Source organism: Centropristis striata, chromosome 1 (genome assembly GCF_030273125.1).
Source record: "Centropristis striata isolate RG_2023a ecotype Rhode Island chromosome 1, C.striata_1.0, whole genome shotgun sequence".
In the NCBI taxonomy this organism is placed as follows: domain Eukaryota; kingdom Metazoa; phylum Chordata; class Actinopteri; order Perciformes; family Serranidae; genus Centropristis; species Centropristis striata.
Genome location: NC_081517.1, coordinates 15246856 through 15263582, shown reverse-complemented (window position 1 = coordinate 15263582; position 16727 = coordinate 15246856). Strand labels below are relative to the sequence as shown.

The 16727-nt window shown below is 37.3% G+C and overlaps 1 protein-coding gene across 1 annotated transcript; it reads left to right on the top strand.

Annotated features, from left to right (window-relative positions):
• Window positions 1-762: 762 nt before the first annotated feature.
• man2b1 (mannosidase, alpha, class 2B, member 1) lies at window positions 763-16182 on the top strand. Its single transcript, XM_059332372.1, has 23 exons — window positions 763-898; window positions 1418-1520; window positions 2637-2810; window positions 2897-3090; window positions 4642-4774; window positions 4873-5018; window positions 5942-6141; window positions 6253-6373; window positions 7251-7329; window positions 7446-7555; window positions 7737-7844; window positions 8010-8126; window positions 8686-8868; window positions 9386-9483; window positions 9615-9735; window positions 10447-10565; window positions 10867-10968; window positions 11130-11217; window positions 11485-11565; window positions 11651-11875; window positions 13321-13470; window positions 13965-14067; window positions 15432-16182. The coding sequence occupies exons 1-23, from the start codon at window positions 785-787 to the stop codon at window positions 15533-15535; spliced, it is 2973 nt and encodes a 990-aa protein (XP_059188355.1). The 5' UTR covers window positions 763-784; the 3' UTR covers window positions 15536-16182.
• Window positions 16183-16727: the final 545 nt, after the last annotated feature.

Genomic DNA, 16727 nt, shown 5'->3' with positions numbered 1-16727 from the left:
AGATTTTGAGAAACTGAGCTAAACCTACTCTCCCCAACATGTGAGAGCATTTTTTTCCTGCATAGACTACTTTTCTGACCTGCAATGAAATTCCTCCAGCTGGGAGTCAAAGGATGGAGTAATTTTAATTTTCTCATGTTTATATATTAATAAATATAAAAAATACATGTAAAAATATCAAAAACAAAATAAAAAATCTATAAATATATACAAATATATATTTACAGTAATGTATAGCATGTGTATTTTTTTTAAATTTTTAATTATGTTTTGTACAGTATGATAGGTAAAGCCCAACAAGAATGTATAGGCATTATTAGATCAGTTAATACATAAATAAAATCTTAATTGCAGAGCTACTATAGCCTACCCTATATATATCCCAAGATTGTGTGTATGTATATATATATATATATATATATATATATATATATATATATATATATATATATATATGTATTTAATAAATAATATTTAAATATTGTCTTTTATTATTTATCAAAACAGGTAAGGTATGTTCTACCATCAATAGCACGTAAGTTAAAAGAGCTCATTTTTTGTTTTGTTTGTCAAAAAATCCTTTCTCAACACTCCAAAAATGTGTATCTTTTTGGGACGTTGTGACTCGTCTTAGTTCGTCTTTGTTGTTTTTATGCCCCATTTGTTGGTGCCTTAGAGTCTCAACTGAGGGGACAAAACTCCACCTCTTACCCTGTTGAAGTCTTGTCACGTGACCTGAGTTAACATAAACAGAAGTCATATGATTTGCGGTTGGTGTTCCAACATGGCGGCCAAGTCGCAGCAGCTGGCTGCGCTCCTCTTCCTCTTCAGCGGGGTTTTAAGTTTTCCTCTCGGCCAAGAAACAACAAAACAGACATCAGCCACCTGCGGATACGAGGTCAGCTGTGTTCACTTTTCTTCCGCTTTGTGGGCGAACTTAATTAGTTTAACTCCTCTTAAAGCTAACTTAGCTAAAACACTTTCAGTTTCCGGTGTTATGGTTTAACTGGTGACCATGTTAACTGGTGACTGTCAGCCAGATGCGTCTATGGTTTAAAACACACACACCAAACGTCTTCATGTACACTTTTATGAAGACTCCAGAGATAACATTTTACTTCGTCAAATAAAATAACCAGATAATGAGAACAGCCGCGTATTCTCTTTTTGTTTTTAAATGCTGCCCTACTGTCACCAGTTAAACCGGTTGCCAGGTAAAGCGTAACACCGGCAACTTTCTCTTTCACTTATCCGCCTTTTTGCTTTGTCAGTTTGTTTGAGAAATTGAGATTACATCAAGAGTATAAATGCATATTTCGTAATATTATCTCTCTCCTTGCTTTGTATCTTCCTGAACAATAGTGTAGTGCAGTGCTGTAGATCTGTCCTTAGTGTGTATCTGCGTGTGTGTGTGCAGTCATGTCATGCCATCAAGCCAGACATGCTGAATGTCCACCTGGTCCCTCACACACATGATGATGTCGGCTGGCTCAAGACTGTTGACCAGTACTACTATGGAGGTCAGTCTCTCTCTCTCTCTCTCTCTCTCTCTCTCTCCTCTCCTCTCACTCACTCACTCACACACATATTTTTTTCCATCCTTTTTGAAATATAGAAAACACATTTTTATTTACCCTTACAACAAGTTTATTGACTTTGCAAGCTCTCTTTATAAGTTAAATACAGAAAACAAATGGTCTTCTCAGCTGCTAACAGAAAGCTGTTCTACTGACTCAAAAATATCACTAATAGTGAGTTCTATCCTCGTGTACCTTGGTCTCTAGATGTTTGTCCTCACAAAAACAAGTTTTTACAGGTGTTTTGCACATGCCTTCTGTTTGTGCAGTTTAATAGTTTTAGTGCAATTCAGCAAAACTGGCATGCTTGTGTCAGCATCACATGTGTTTTTACTGTGAGAGCAGCAGGTGACCATCATCTGCTTCTGACCTGTGTGTGGTTATGTAAGCAAGAGATCATATAAAAACATTTTTTTAGAACAATGTATAATGCAGAAACAGTACTTTGGATGATTTAAAAATGTTAGTAGCTGTTTCTTTATTATAGTATTAATTTATTTATATATTTGTCTTCATTTAAATGGTCAACAATTGACTGACACTGAACAAACAGTATTGATATTTTTTACCTAATTATAAGATTTTTATGTATAGATTTTCCCAGTTGTCATTGCTGGAATTGGCTGACAAAATAATACATTTTCGTGTATAATGTCTAATAATCGTAATATTAATTAGTACAGTTATTTGTTTAAGAAAATAATATAGCAGTAATCTGTCTTGTTTTTTAATTTCCAATATGATACTGCAGTGACGGTACAGGCTTTAAAATTTTAACGTTAAAATCTTTTAAAATAAGACATAAAGTATTTTGAAAGCCTTTTCTAACCTAAAAGAAGTTTCACAAATGTCATCATTTTGAGTAGAAATTAATATATTTACAAACCTGTGACAAATTTGTTTTATAAACTTATTTTTAGTTGGATTATTTTTTTACTCTGCAGTGGCTAAATTCTTACAGCATCTTGAAGTTGTGATTGCTGCACTACAAAATCATTTCCCTTTGACCTCCCTCCTCTATGCATGTTTGTGTGTTTATTTTTGCGTATCTGTGAGTAGATCGTAACGACATCCAGCATGCGGGGGTGCAGTACATCCTGGACTCTGTGGTGGATCAGCTGCTGAAGAACCCGGACAGGAGGTTCATCTACGTGGAGACGGCGTTCTTCTACCGCTGGTGGAAACAGCAGAGCTCCAGCATGCAGCAGACAGTCAAACAGCTGGTCAATGAAGGTACATGAGCAAACACTGCACGCACATTTTCACCAGAAAAGATTCATAACCTTCTAAACACTTCGCTGCTCTCCTTTCTCCTGCAGGCCGCCTGGAGTTTGTGAACGGCGGCTGGTGTATGAGTGACGAGGCCACCACGCACTACAGTGCCGTCATCGACCAGATGACCATGGGCCTGAGGTTCCTCAATGACACGTTTGGACCTTGTGGTCGCCCCCGTGTCGCCTGGCACATCGACCCCTTCGGCCACGCCCGAGAACACGCCTCAATGTTCGCTCAGGTAGTTTGTCTTAAGGAACAATTTTTAGGAAATACACATCAGTCTCTTGTAGAGGTGTGAATCACCAGAGGCCCCACGATACGATTTTATCCAGATGCTTTAGTCACGATACAAAATTACTGCGATTTTAAGCATTTTGCGATATGATGAGAATTGAGATACAATATATTGGGATTTAACTGTTTAACTGCATTTTTTTGTCCACAAAATTAAATTCAATCAAGAATTGTGTTGTCTAATAAGAGAAAATTCTCAGTCTATTTATCTCACTTCAGTCTTTTTTTTTTTCTCTACAATGAGAGTCAAACCCACAGACTGACCAACAAAGTATTCAGTCAATCTGAAGTCAACTGATATCAAACATGTATGGACGACAACAACTGCAGCATTTTATCAAACTTTCGTCAACTTTAAGCTTCACTGCTCTGAATTTTTTGGAATGAAACATAACAAAAGCCTAACTTTGCAGTGATATTTCAACAATTCTTCTGACACTATATCCTGACGCACATGGTGCCTACAGATTCCTTAAATCTTCTAGATACCAGTATGATATCATATGATACCAGTATGATATCATATGATACCAGTATGATATCATATGATACCAGTATGATATCATATGATGCCAGTATCTCAAGTATATTCCTAAAAATAAATTACAAAAATATTGAATGGAACACTAAATATCGATACTTGGCGGCCATGAAACAATATAATATTGCCACGCAACATACTGCAATACTATGCTGTATCGATTTTTCCCCCCACCTCTAGTCTCTTTGTTAGAGATAGATTCGAAAATGGGCTGGACTATTTCTTGTCTGGAAGTTTTATAATCCAGTTATCAGCGTTGGGTTCAGTTTTAATAAGCATGATCTAACATAGGGCTGTGCAATATGGAGAAAATCAAATATTACATTGTTTTTGACCAAATAATTGGATATTGGTACTGCACCATTGCTGTAGGACTATTCTTGCTTCACAAAACATTTACACAATGAGATTTTGGATTATTTATCATCAGTAATGTGGATATAATGACTTTGTGATAAGGCAAATGATAGGACTGCTAGAACAATCTGAGGAGTTCAGAAAATTGCACCACTTTACTGTAATGGAGCCTTTAAAAGACAACACTTATACAATATTATGATATCCAAAATATAAGACGATACAGTGGTATGCAAAAGTTTGGGCACCCCCTGACAGTTGCAGTTATTGCCCAAATTTTTGCACCTGTCTAATTTTATTTTGATGCATATTACACATCTTCTGTTAATCCAATAAACCCAATTTCACTACTGAAATATTTCTATGTCCATCAGTTATTTCATAGATCAAAATTAATTTGCGTCTCATATAGTCTGTAATGTGTACGTAAACGAGCTTTAAACTTGCTCCTTGTTGAAATGTATTACCTTTAGACAGAAAGCACATAAAGTTATTCCCCAAAATGACAAACACTTCCTTTAAGATATGTGCTTTCAATCCATGGCTCCAAGCCGAGAAGCTCTCCAGTTCAACATTTCCCTGTGTGTGTTGTTCCAGATGGGGTATGACGGCTTCTTCTTCGGTCGTCTGGACTACCAGGACCGAACTCACAGGATGACGAGGAAGGAGCAGGAGCTTCTGTGGAGGGCGTCTGACAGCCTCACACCCCCCGTCGCCGACCTCTTCACCGGTAACTAAACTCCCACACGCACTACGAATGCTACATCACTTTTTCTTCACTATTTAAACTGTAGAAAGAAGCATTTTCACTTCTGGGCTGTGTGACAGGGATCCTTCCTAACGGGTACAACCCTCCGGAGGGTTTCTGCTGGGACCAGTCCTGTGACGATCCACCAATCAGAGACGACCCTGACCTGGAGGACTACAATGTTGACGACGTGGTGAGGCGCTTCCTCGCCATCGCCAACAGTCAGGTACGACACGTGAACTAACCAAAACATAAACACACCAGATCATACAGGCTCAGGTGTAATTTATGTTTTTTTTAATACTTTACTGCAGGAGGTCATAGAAATTTGCATTTGTTTACATATCATGTTCTTCATACTTGTAGCATTCCTGCAAGTTTATATATTTTTATAGTGAGTAACTTACAATTGTAAAGATAAAATAAACAATAAGATATATTAGTTGGTAAATTAATAAAAATGAAAAAAAAGTTGATGTATGATGTATGTACATGGAAACAATTATAAGACCACCCTTGTTTTCTTTAATTTCTTGTTCATTTTAATGCCTGGTATAACTAAAGGTCGGTTGTTTAGACAAATCTAATGATAACAACAAAAATAGCTAATAAGAGTTTAATTTAAGAGCTGATATCTAGACATTTTCCATGGATTTCTTGATAATGATTGTGGTTATTATTTCCATGGTATATATACCTAGATATTTTTACATATCTGCACCCTGCATCTTAAAAAAAAGAAAGAATAAAAAACTTAATTTCTGATTCTATAAGTTATTCTTTCCATTTCTAAGATACTATTTACTTTTCACTCTACTACTACTACACATTACGCAAAAGGGGAAAAAAAAGTAATGTAATTTATATGTTGAGTAACAAGCTTGGTGTATACAATTATGTCTTCAGTTATCAGTGCTTAAAAAAAGACATAATATCTAAAAAGACATTTTTTAATTACAAGCTACATTAATTTACCACCTAAAATTCACACACAAGAACAGTCATTTACTTTGACAAGAAATCAGCAAAACAAACATTTCATTGAGTAATATGATCAGTTTTGGAAGTGTGGAACATTCTCTAAATAGCCAATAAATGAAAGTCATTCATCTTTTTCTTTGTAACCATGATTCTCCTCATTTTTCTCAGGCTTTGGTGTATAAGACCAACCACATCATCATGACCATGGGCTCAGACTTCCAGTATGAGAATGCCAACCTGTGGTACAAGAACCTGGACAAGCTGATCCACTACGTCAACGCCCAGCAGGCCAACGGTGGTAAAGTCAACGTGCTCTACTCCACCCCGTCCTGTTACCTGCAGGAGCTGCACAGAGCAAACCTCACCTGGTAGTATGAGCTTTACATGAGCTTGTTAAAGTAGCAATTCTACCCATAATGATAGCATAAAGATTGATTTTGTGTATTTATACTGCAACTTCGTCCTCTTTCCAACACCAGGGCTTTGAAGACAGATGATTTCTTCCCCTATGCTGACGACGCTCATGATTTCTGGACCGGATACTTCACCAGCCGACCAGCGCTGAAGCGCTACGAGAGGATCAGCAATAGCAACCTGCAGGTAGTTTGAGGTTCATTCGCACAGATTCATTTGTGTTTAAAGCCAAAATCCAATTAGATGAATCAGAATCTGCCATCTTCACATATTTAATGAAGCTTTGATATGGTGAGATCACACAAAACAATGAAGAAAGAACTGCAGCCTGGCTGATTTTTGAGACTGAAACCAACACCACTTTAAAAGAAGAATTTTAACTGATTATCAATATGATGGTTGATGTTGTGAATTTAGGAGCTGGAATGAAAATGCACCTTCTCTATGTTGATTGTGCAGCAGTTTTGCATTGATATGACTCGTCTAAGGTGCTCAGAAAGCTGCTTTGGTAATTTTTTTTTTTTTAACAATGGTGTTTGTTTATTCTACATTATTTCACATACAATGTATTATATTGTCAGCCAAATCTAGGATTCAAAATTGAGAAAATAAAGAATAGATAAAAAATAAAATAAATACCTAAATAAGCATCTGAACTGCACGTTGAGTATCAGTGAATAGCTGACCATTTAAATAAATAATAAATTCAAAACAAAATAAATAAATAGCTAACACCATTTAGAAATGTTAAATAATGTGCCCCTTTCATTTAGTGTAATGGTGTAGATTCTAGCAAAGCATGGTAACTCCTGGCTGGTGATTTTTGACTGTCATTGGCTGTTATTATTCTCTATTTGCCAGATATCTCAAAGTGCAATTGAGGAATTAGACAAAACCAAGAGAACTGCACCCAAATTCCTTTTTTTCCCCATTTAGACCTCTGTATGTCATTAGTCTTTCGATACTCGATATGATTCAGCCTCCGAGGCCACAATTGTCTGTCCTAAATGCTATATTACTATTATTATGTGTGATAGTAAAAAAATACTTTGTTTATTTCCAGACTTGTAACCAGCTGGAGATACTCGGTGGTCCGGTCTCCAGGAACGGACCGTTTGGGAAAGGCGACAGCCAGACCATGAGTGAGATTTTGTTTTTATTACCTCTTATTCACCACAAATATCCTATCAGTCATACACTTAAAATCTGACTGGATACAACTGAGGTCTGACTGACATGTTTGTGCTGTCATTATCAGAGAAAGCCATGGCGGTGGCGCAGCACCATGACGCTGTGTCAGGCACAGAGAAGCAACACGTAGCAAACGACTACGCCAGGAGGCTCGCTAACGGCTGGAAACAATGTCAGGTATGTGAAACTCACCATGCTGCTCAACATGATCCTGTATGTTTGGTTGGAAGTTTTTTCCGATAAAAACGTGTGTACATTTTTATACCAAGATTTTTAGCTGAAGTTATGCCTTTTTCATGTCCATTGTAATATTTTTTTACATATCATAGTGGAGGACTGACTTTAATTTCTCTCTCAGGTTTTGGTCAGCAACAGTCTGGCTGCTCTGAGTGGCTCGACTGCTGAGAGAATCTACTGTGACAACCTCAACATCAGTGTGTGTCCTCTCACCGAGTCCAGTAAAAAGGTGACACACACACACACACACAGAAAGCTTTACTTGTTGTTATTGTGGTATTGATGATGAATTTCATAGCTCCTTAACCAAACAAATTTACCTCTAACTTTCAGGGCATTAAAGATTTAATATGTAACTTTTCTGCATTAAAATCTCTCTCTTGCTCTCCTTCAGTTCTCAGTTAATGTGTACAACCCTCTCGCTCGTCCCGTCACTTGGCCAGTCCGGCTGCCGGTGAATGGAACCGCATATGCCGTATCTGATGCTGATGGCAAATCTGTGGACTGCCAGGTCAGTGTCAGTGTGTGTGTGTGTCTATGTGTCTGTGTCTGTCTGTCTGTCTGTCTGTCTGTCTCTCTCTCTCTCTCTCTCTCTGTTTGTGTGTGTGTGTGTGTGTGTGTGTGTGTGTGTGTGTGTGTGTCTCTGTCTCTGTCTGTCTGTCTGTCTTGCCTGCAAAATAAGGTTCTCTGTGACTATAGTAAAATGTACAGTTATTATAAAGGTATTATTACAATTACTTTTTCCAATTAGAAATTGGAACATTTGAAAGGCAATATTGGGAGATGTATTTCACTTTGGCATTGTAAATGTAGGTAATAATTAATCAAGTGTCAATATACTTAAAGATTTGAATGTGCAATATGATCATTTCTAAAAAATCCCCATCAGTAAAAAATCACTATTAGTATCTGTGATGACAGCATATCATAATATATTCCAGATCCTACTGAACTTAGGTTATCCTTTTAACCAAAGTTTGTTTTTAAAGCATTTTGTGGGATTATTTTTTGTTCACTGGAAGTGAAAACAGAAAAAATACAAGAGAGCAGCTTCTGTGTGTGTGTTCCAGGTGGTTCCAGTGTCCACAGCCACCCGGGAGGTGAGGAGGAACCGAGGCTTTGCTGTCAACGAGCTGGTGTTCCAGGTGCAGGCTCCTCCTCTGGGCTTCACCACATACTCTGTGTCCCTGCTGCAGGACGGGCCTCCGCCTGCCGCCACACGGCACCGCACGCCCACCGCCATCCAGAACAAGGTCTCCCTACAGTTATCACACACTTACTTTGTGCTGCGTGGTTTATTACAGTGTTGACACGACTACAGCATCTTTGTCTTGGATAGAAACTCTGGATGATTTAAATCCTTTTATGCCCAAACAAGTTGTCCACTTTCAGGAATTTGCAAAATGGATAACATACATTTACAACAAATACAGAAAAATGCATTATTTTTTATTTGTTGTAATTATTTCTTATTGGAGTGAGATGCTTCTCTATAAGCCTTTTAGGATTTATTTTTATCTCACCTGCACGACTTGCAAAACTTGCTGAACAAAGATTTAAAAATGTATTTTTCTTTTCACAGAATAATATCCATTATACATTTTTGCATTGATAAATTTTCTTTAAAGAGGGACTTACTAAAGTGCTAACCCTGTGCACTTTGTTTCTTTTTAATTATATTTTTATGCATTTTCTAAGCCTTATATGCATAACTAACTGAATCTATATTCTCTTGTAAAAACTAAGTATTTGTGTCTCCATGTGCTCCAGTTCCTACAAGCGACCTTTGACCCCGACACCGGCCTCTTGAGCAGCCTCAGCAACCTGGAGACCAAACAGACCATCAAACTGACACAGAACTTCTACTGGTTAGTGTCTCTTTCTGATACAAGTGCACACAATTTGGTTTGTGTGACTTATTTTATAAAGACAGCAGATTTTTTGCATCCCTTCGTTTTTATGTTTGTTTTTTTCTGATTGTGTGTGTTGCATGTTCCAGGTATAATGCCAGTGATGGTAACAACTCAAGGAGTAACCAGCCTTCAGGTGCCTACATCTTCAGACCCAACTCCTCCACACCATTCATCATCAGCAAGACGGCCAAGACGGAGTTTATTCAGGTAGAGAGTGAGCAGCATCATATTTATCTTTTATCTTATCACTCTGAGTTCTTTATACATGTTATTTATTCTAGACTTAAGTGGCTGGGGAAAGGCCCAGACTTGGGTTTCATTAAAAAAGGACAATTTCTGGAATGAGTTATGTAGCTTTTTTTTTGTTTTGTTTTGTTTTTTTGTTCTGTTTTTCTGTTCATTCTATTAATTCATGAATAATACACTACTGTCTAACTGGCACCTGTGTGTGCCAGAAAAACTACCCAATCATAATAATCCTTAAAAACACATTTTTAAAATGCATCTAAACTGCTCAAAATTGCTTTTGCACAGTCTATGACCGTCTTTGGATTTTTAAATAATAATTCTTAATTCTTTAATTCTTTATTTCTATAGCACTTTTTAATACACAGTAACAAAGTGCTTCACATTTGAAGGGCTTTGAAGGCCGAATCATGTACAAAAACCAGTATACATCCATCCATCTAACATCCAATCAACCATACAACCATACAGCCATACATGCATACATGCATAACAGTTAATTCACAGTTAAGTAACAGAAATAAAGGCAAACAGAAGGTATTTATAAAAAGGTTAACCTACGGAAATAATTTTGTACTAATCATTTCTAAGAACTCTCAGATTGTGCAGATGTGATTTATTTTTTGTTTATAAAATTAACTATTCATTTATATTGTATCCATCCTCTGTCAGACCCCGGTGGTGCAGGAGGTGAGGCAGTGGTTTGCTCCCTGGGTGTCTCAGGTGGTCCGTCTCTACACTGACAGCAGAGCTCTGGAGCTGGAGTGGACAGTCGGGCCTCTGCCCATTGAGTGAGTGTGTGTTTATCACTTAGGCTGCAGAGAAGGATGGACCATGTGTCCTCTTCCTCCCTAACAGGAAATATGGAAGAAGTTGGGTTTATGACCTACGCTGCAGCCTGCCACCAGGGGGCGTCCAGATGTTCCAGCTTCACTGTTGTGGAACTATCATTTACTGTATATGTGATAGTCTGTGCAGTTAAAGTGTATAAATGTGTTCATAGGCTGCATTTTTAGGGATTTTGACTATGCTTTTATTGTTGACTTCAGTTATTTTAACCAAAAACACTTTATCTATCTCTTGATTCATTAGTGATGATCTGGGGAAGGAGGTGATCACTCGTCTGGACACCAGCATCCAAACCTCTGAATATTTCTACACCGACTCCAACGGCAGAGAGGTGCTGCAGAGAAAGTGAGCTCATAAGATGTTCAAAAAATGTTGGAAATACATAAATAGTAGATGCCACGTAGAATCTGAGAGCTGGGAACCTGAAGATTAGAGCAAACTATCAGATAGATTGTTCCAGATTAAATAATCTAGCTGTGTGTGTTTTGTTGTTTTTTGTTCTAAAGGAAAGATTTCCGTCCCACATGGAATCTTATGCAGTCGGAGCCCATTGCTGGAAACTACTACCCCATCAACTCCCGCGCTTTCATCAAGGTTTCTGCAACAATCCATCATTTAGAAGAAATCAAATCTAAATTTTACCGACAAAAGAAATTCAAATGAAAGCTATAATCTGTGACTTCTTGTTCAAAGTATAATGCTTTCCTCATTTCTCTGGATATTTGAGGTTTTCAAATGAAAGATTTTGTATTTTTACCTGTTTCTGCATTGTATATTCCATCCCTTTGCTTGTCTGAAAAAGTTCCTGACCTTATTTAATTTTCTCCCTCCTTACCTTACTAACTTTATGTTTGTTTTTAGGATGATGTGGATCAACTGACTGTGGTGACCGATCGCTCTCAAGGAGGAGGCAGCATCCACAACGGCTCTCTGGAGATCATGGTGAGACACACAGACACAGACACAAACACACAAACACATTTTCAGGTAGTTACTCGGACACACAACTCCCCCCTCCTCCCCTCAGCTCCACCGCCGGCTGTTGTACGATGATGTCCGTGGCGTTGGCGAGCCTCTCAACGAGACCTCCAGCATCTTCCCAGAGGGTCTGGTGGTCCGAGGCCGCCTCCTGCTCTCCCTCGACCGCCCGCCCAGTGCGGCTGATGCACATCGCCCCCTGGCCCAGGAGGTGGTACTGCAGCCGCTGCTGACCTTCACTGATGGAGACCTGCACCCAAACACTCGACTGGAGGTGAGTCTGGAGCAGCAGTGTCATAAGTCACTTTTTAGCTGCAGAGCAGATCAACAAGCAACCTGGTGGGTGCCGTGTTTAAGGTGCAGAACTGGCTTTAAATGCAGAAATGTGTTCGTCTGCACAGGTCAAATCATGTAATGTTAGAGGTAAGAATGCAAGCCAACATGGGTAAATTGTGTTTTGCTTGGGGGATTTTTTACCTGTGTGACATATGCCATAAAAATGTCGCGAAAAAATACCACAATATAGTATGTAAAATTTAAAAAAAACACAAAAAATGTATAATAAATATTAGGGCCGGGACTTTAACGCGCTAATTAAGATTAATTAATTACACAAAAATTAACGCGTTAAAAAATTTGACGCCTTTTAATTGCACTTATTTTTGCACCGCGGAACGTTTCTCACTGGATGAGTTTCAGGCGGACCGATTATACTGGAGCACCAACTAGCGTTCATGAGTTCAGACAACAACAAACCACAGTGAACATGAAGGAAGAAGCAGATGAGAGTGCTTTGGTTGGCCCCGTGGATGATGGGACATTTTGTTACAAAAAACCAACTGATTGAAGCCTCGATAAGAGCATGGTTGTATGCAAGCTATGCAACAAGGAATTCACATATCAGCATCGAGCCTCAAGTATCATCTCAATGCAAAACATATAGCAGCTAGCGTGGACGCTAAATACTAAAAGTATTACTGTTTATAGAAGGTCTATAGGCTACCTGAATTTCTGAAATGTACTTTATTTCTAAATATGCTATTGCTACACTTAATGGCAAAAATTGCACTGGTCTGTTGGACTTGAACAAAAATAAACACTATTTTTGTTGCTTAAGCTTATGTATTCAGTCATTATTCAATGGAATACTAAAAATCCATGTGAAAAAAATTACTTCTCACTGTTCTCAGGTCAAATATTTATATGCGATTAAAATGCAATTAATTTCGATTAATTAATTAATAACAAAGCCTCTAATTAACTAGATAAAATTTGTTAATCGAGTCCCGGCCCTATAAAATATATTAAATCTTAAAAATCGTATTCAATTGTTATGGTATAGTATGCCATAAAAAGGTCATAGTATTGTATGTGGAAAAAAATATTAAATAAAAATCCTAAAAAAAAATAAAGTCATAAAAACATTGTAAAAATCAAATGCTTATGCAGAGTGACAAGTAGCAACAGATTAATTCACTGTTGCATTCATGAGAGCTTTTAAATCAGAGATTGACAAATCTCATAGTTTTTAAATGTTTAAATGCAAGCACACAAATCCTATCCTACAAACCACAAATTAAGAAACATATATGTTCACATTTCTGCGACAGCAACAGCACAAGCAACTTTGAAAAGTTTTTATTCAGCTGACTGGTTTTAACAGACCATCTGGCCTGTATGAGTCAGTTGTCTTCCTCTGACTGTGTTTTCTGTCTGTAGTTCTCTGGGCTGCAGGCTGCGCTGCCCCCTGCTGTGCACCTGCTCACACTGACTCAATGGGACAAAGACTCAGTGCTGCTGAGACTGGAGCATCAGTTCCAGAGCTGGGAGAGCAAAGTGAACTCCCAGCCCGTCACTGTCAACCTGCAGGTTAGAAATGCTCATACTTGCCATGTCTCTACACTGTCAATCAATATGTGCTGTGTGTGAGTCTGAGTGTGTGTTTGTTTGTTTGTTTGTGTGCATGCGTGTGTGCATGTTTGTGTATGTGTACATACAGATGTGTATGTAGGGAGGGGTGGGATTTGTCATTTTTATTGTCTGTTTTTATTCTTATTTTTTGTAAAGCACTTTGTGTTGCATTTATATCTATGAAAAGCGCTATATAAATAAAGTTTGATTTAATTTGATACTTAAATACAGTAATGCTGAAATGATTAGATTATTACTAAATTACTAGATCCATACATTTTTTTATTTATTTCAACCATTTATTAAGCTTGAAACAATTAGGATTGTTTTTGATACTTGTGTTGTGTGGACATTATATAGATATATACTTTTCTTTTTAATTAAAATAAAATATAGTAGTGAAGTAAGTATGATGAAATATATCATATCAGTATAATTTTCTGTCTGTGTAGAAGTTGTTTTCCACTCTGGAGGTGCTGGGCATGTCTGAACTGAACCTGTCAGCCAATCAGTGGAAAGACGAGATGACACGTCTTCACTGGACACCTCAGACAGGTACAGGACACCTTTCATTAATTTCACTACATTACCTCAGAACATGCTGAAAGTTAATTTGGAGCTGGAGGAATGTGTAATAAGTACAGATCTAGCTCTTTTTGTCAGTACTTTATTTAGTACAAAAAAAGAAAGGTCATGAAAAACACTGAAATGAGCCATACCATAGTGTTTCATTAAAAGGACCGATCATGAAAAGAAATATAGTATAGTGTGTCCAAAAAGAAATCATAAATACATTTCAGTCAAAATGAGAGAAAAACAATCCAATGAAAAAAACGTCATAGTAAAATGTCATGAAAATCACATAAAATAATAGTAATAGTATGTCTTAATTTTTTAAATAAAAAAATGTTACTACTACATACTATACTATACTATACTATACTAGTATAGTTACTAGTTAGTTAGTTAGTAGTTAGATGCTATAGTTAGTATGTCATCAAATATTTATAAAAAATTATAGTACAATATTTCATTTTTAAAAATGTCATAGTATAGTTTGTCGTCAAATTTCTATAAAGAATGTCATAGTACAATATTTCATCAAAATTACCTAAAAAATGTCACAGCATAGTATGTCATCAAATTTTTCTTTTTTTAAAAAGTCAGTAAAGTATTTCATCATTTTTTAAATAAAAAATGTCACAGTATTTTTTTCAGCAAAATTACATTAAAAAAACATAGTATAGTATGCCATTTAAAGTAACAGTCTTAACAGTAAATATGTTTGGCTTCTCCCACTTACAGAGCAGGTTCTAACCCTGACCTTTAACCTCCCGTTAAGGAAGAAAAGAAAGAGATCAGAGGAGAACCTGTACTCTAAAAGCATTTGGCGCTCACCAAAAATGAACATGAATGTTGGTGAATTTATCTCGTGTGTCAGCTCGCTGGCAGGAGTCCGCTGCTGGTGAGCTGCCAGTCACTGATGGACCACTTGGCTGCTGGTTGAGGGTTGTGTTCAGTTTCAGCAGTAGATTGAAAAGCGGAGGGTGTATACAAATATTCACTGGCGCTTTTTAATTCTACGAGGGTGGTAATCACTGCTCCATTACAGTCAACTTAACTATAAAGACAGTTTCCCTGCAGGGACCAATCAAGCAGGCAGTGTAAGATAATGAGTCATAAATGTGTTGTTATGGTTCATAGCTTTAATAGTAAACCGTGGGGTGTTTTAGAGGCTCGGCAAGCCTCATTCAGTAAGAGGAGGTAGAATGAATTTGTTTCACTTTCCTGTTGCCATTGGTAAGTTTCCACCATTGATATTTGGCCAGTTTTGTACTGGTAAATCCAGGATCACAGCATACACATTTGTCAACATTGTCGATTTTTGTTAATTGTTACATTCTGGAACTTTTTTTCAGAAGAGAGGCCCTTGTTGAAGAATTTCCAAGACCCGTCCACATGGGAGGTGACCCTGAGGCCGATGGAGATCCGGACCTTCTTGCTCAGGGTCAGCCTCAGATAGCCAGCTTTTACATGATGCTGCAAATGAATTAACATTGAATTTTAATCAATCAAAGTTCCTGTGGCCTCTCGCTTGTGTTTGATTCAATCAAGTAAGAACAATTTTACACCAATGTACAGATGCTGAAGAAAGGATTGAAAGGACTTCTGTTTACAAAAAATGAGAGGCTGTGTTTGCACGCCTGGCATTCCAGAAACGTATCAAGATCAGGGTTGTTCTACTTTCACAAAGAAATCTTAACATTTTTTGTGGAAAGCCAGCTATGAATTTGAAATGCTTGTAGCTAGAAAAAAGATGATTCTTTGCCACATAATGACACTGAAAGACCAATTATGTTTCTCTTTGAAGACATACAGTATACGGACTTTGTTTGATCTGCCTTTTGTACTGCAGGCACATCAGTGCTCTGAAAAACTGACCCTGGTAAATTTTTCAGCCCTGACACTGACATTTTCACACTTTTTTTTAGCAGTTGCACTTCCAATACAGCATTTTCTGTCTACAAACAAAACTGGTGCCAACTTGTACTGACTGCCTGGTATGTGCAATATGTGTTGCCTTTGTATTTCTGCCAATATGTGTATATAGTGTGAGCGTGATTTTATACTGATTATCAAGCAGCTGATAATAAAGTTTATTATTCTTACTCTTACAGTGTTAACCTGCATGTTGATGTTAAACCAACACATCCACCGACATACAGCTGCCTTTCTCTCAAAAGATGAATATAAGTAATTGGAGGAAAGCTGGGAAAAGTCATAGTATAGCATGTCGATTTGTCAAATTTTTTAAAAATGCTTAAAATGGACCAATTATAGTCTATTGATACATATTAGAGCATAATATGGCCAGAAATCCCAGAAAAACACCATAATATGGGACGTCAAAAAGTCATAGTATAGCATGTCGATTTTGTCAAAAATGAAATGACTAAAAATTCTTAATGGCCCAGTTATGTTGATACATATTTGAGCATATGGCCAGAAATGACAGAAGATCATCATTATGGGATGTCAAAACTTTGAGCAAAACAAAAAAAGTCATAGTTAATCACCTATTTGCCAATTATAGTCTGTTGATACACATTAGAGCATGGTCAGATATGACGGGAAAACATATTATGGGATGTCAAAAATCTGAAGAAAAAAAAAGTACTATCGTATAGTATGTCATTCAAAATTGCACTAAAATG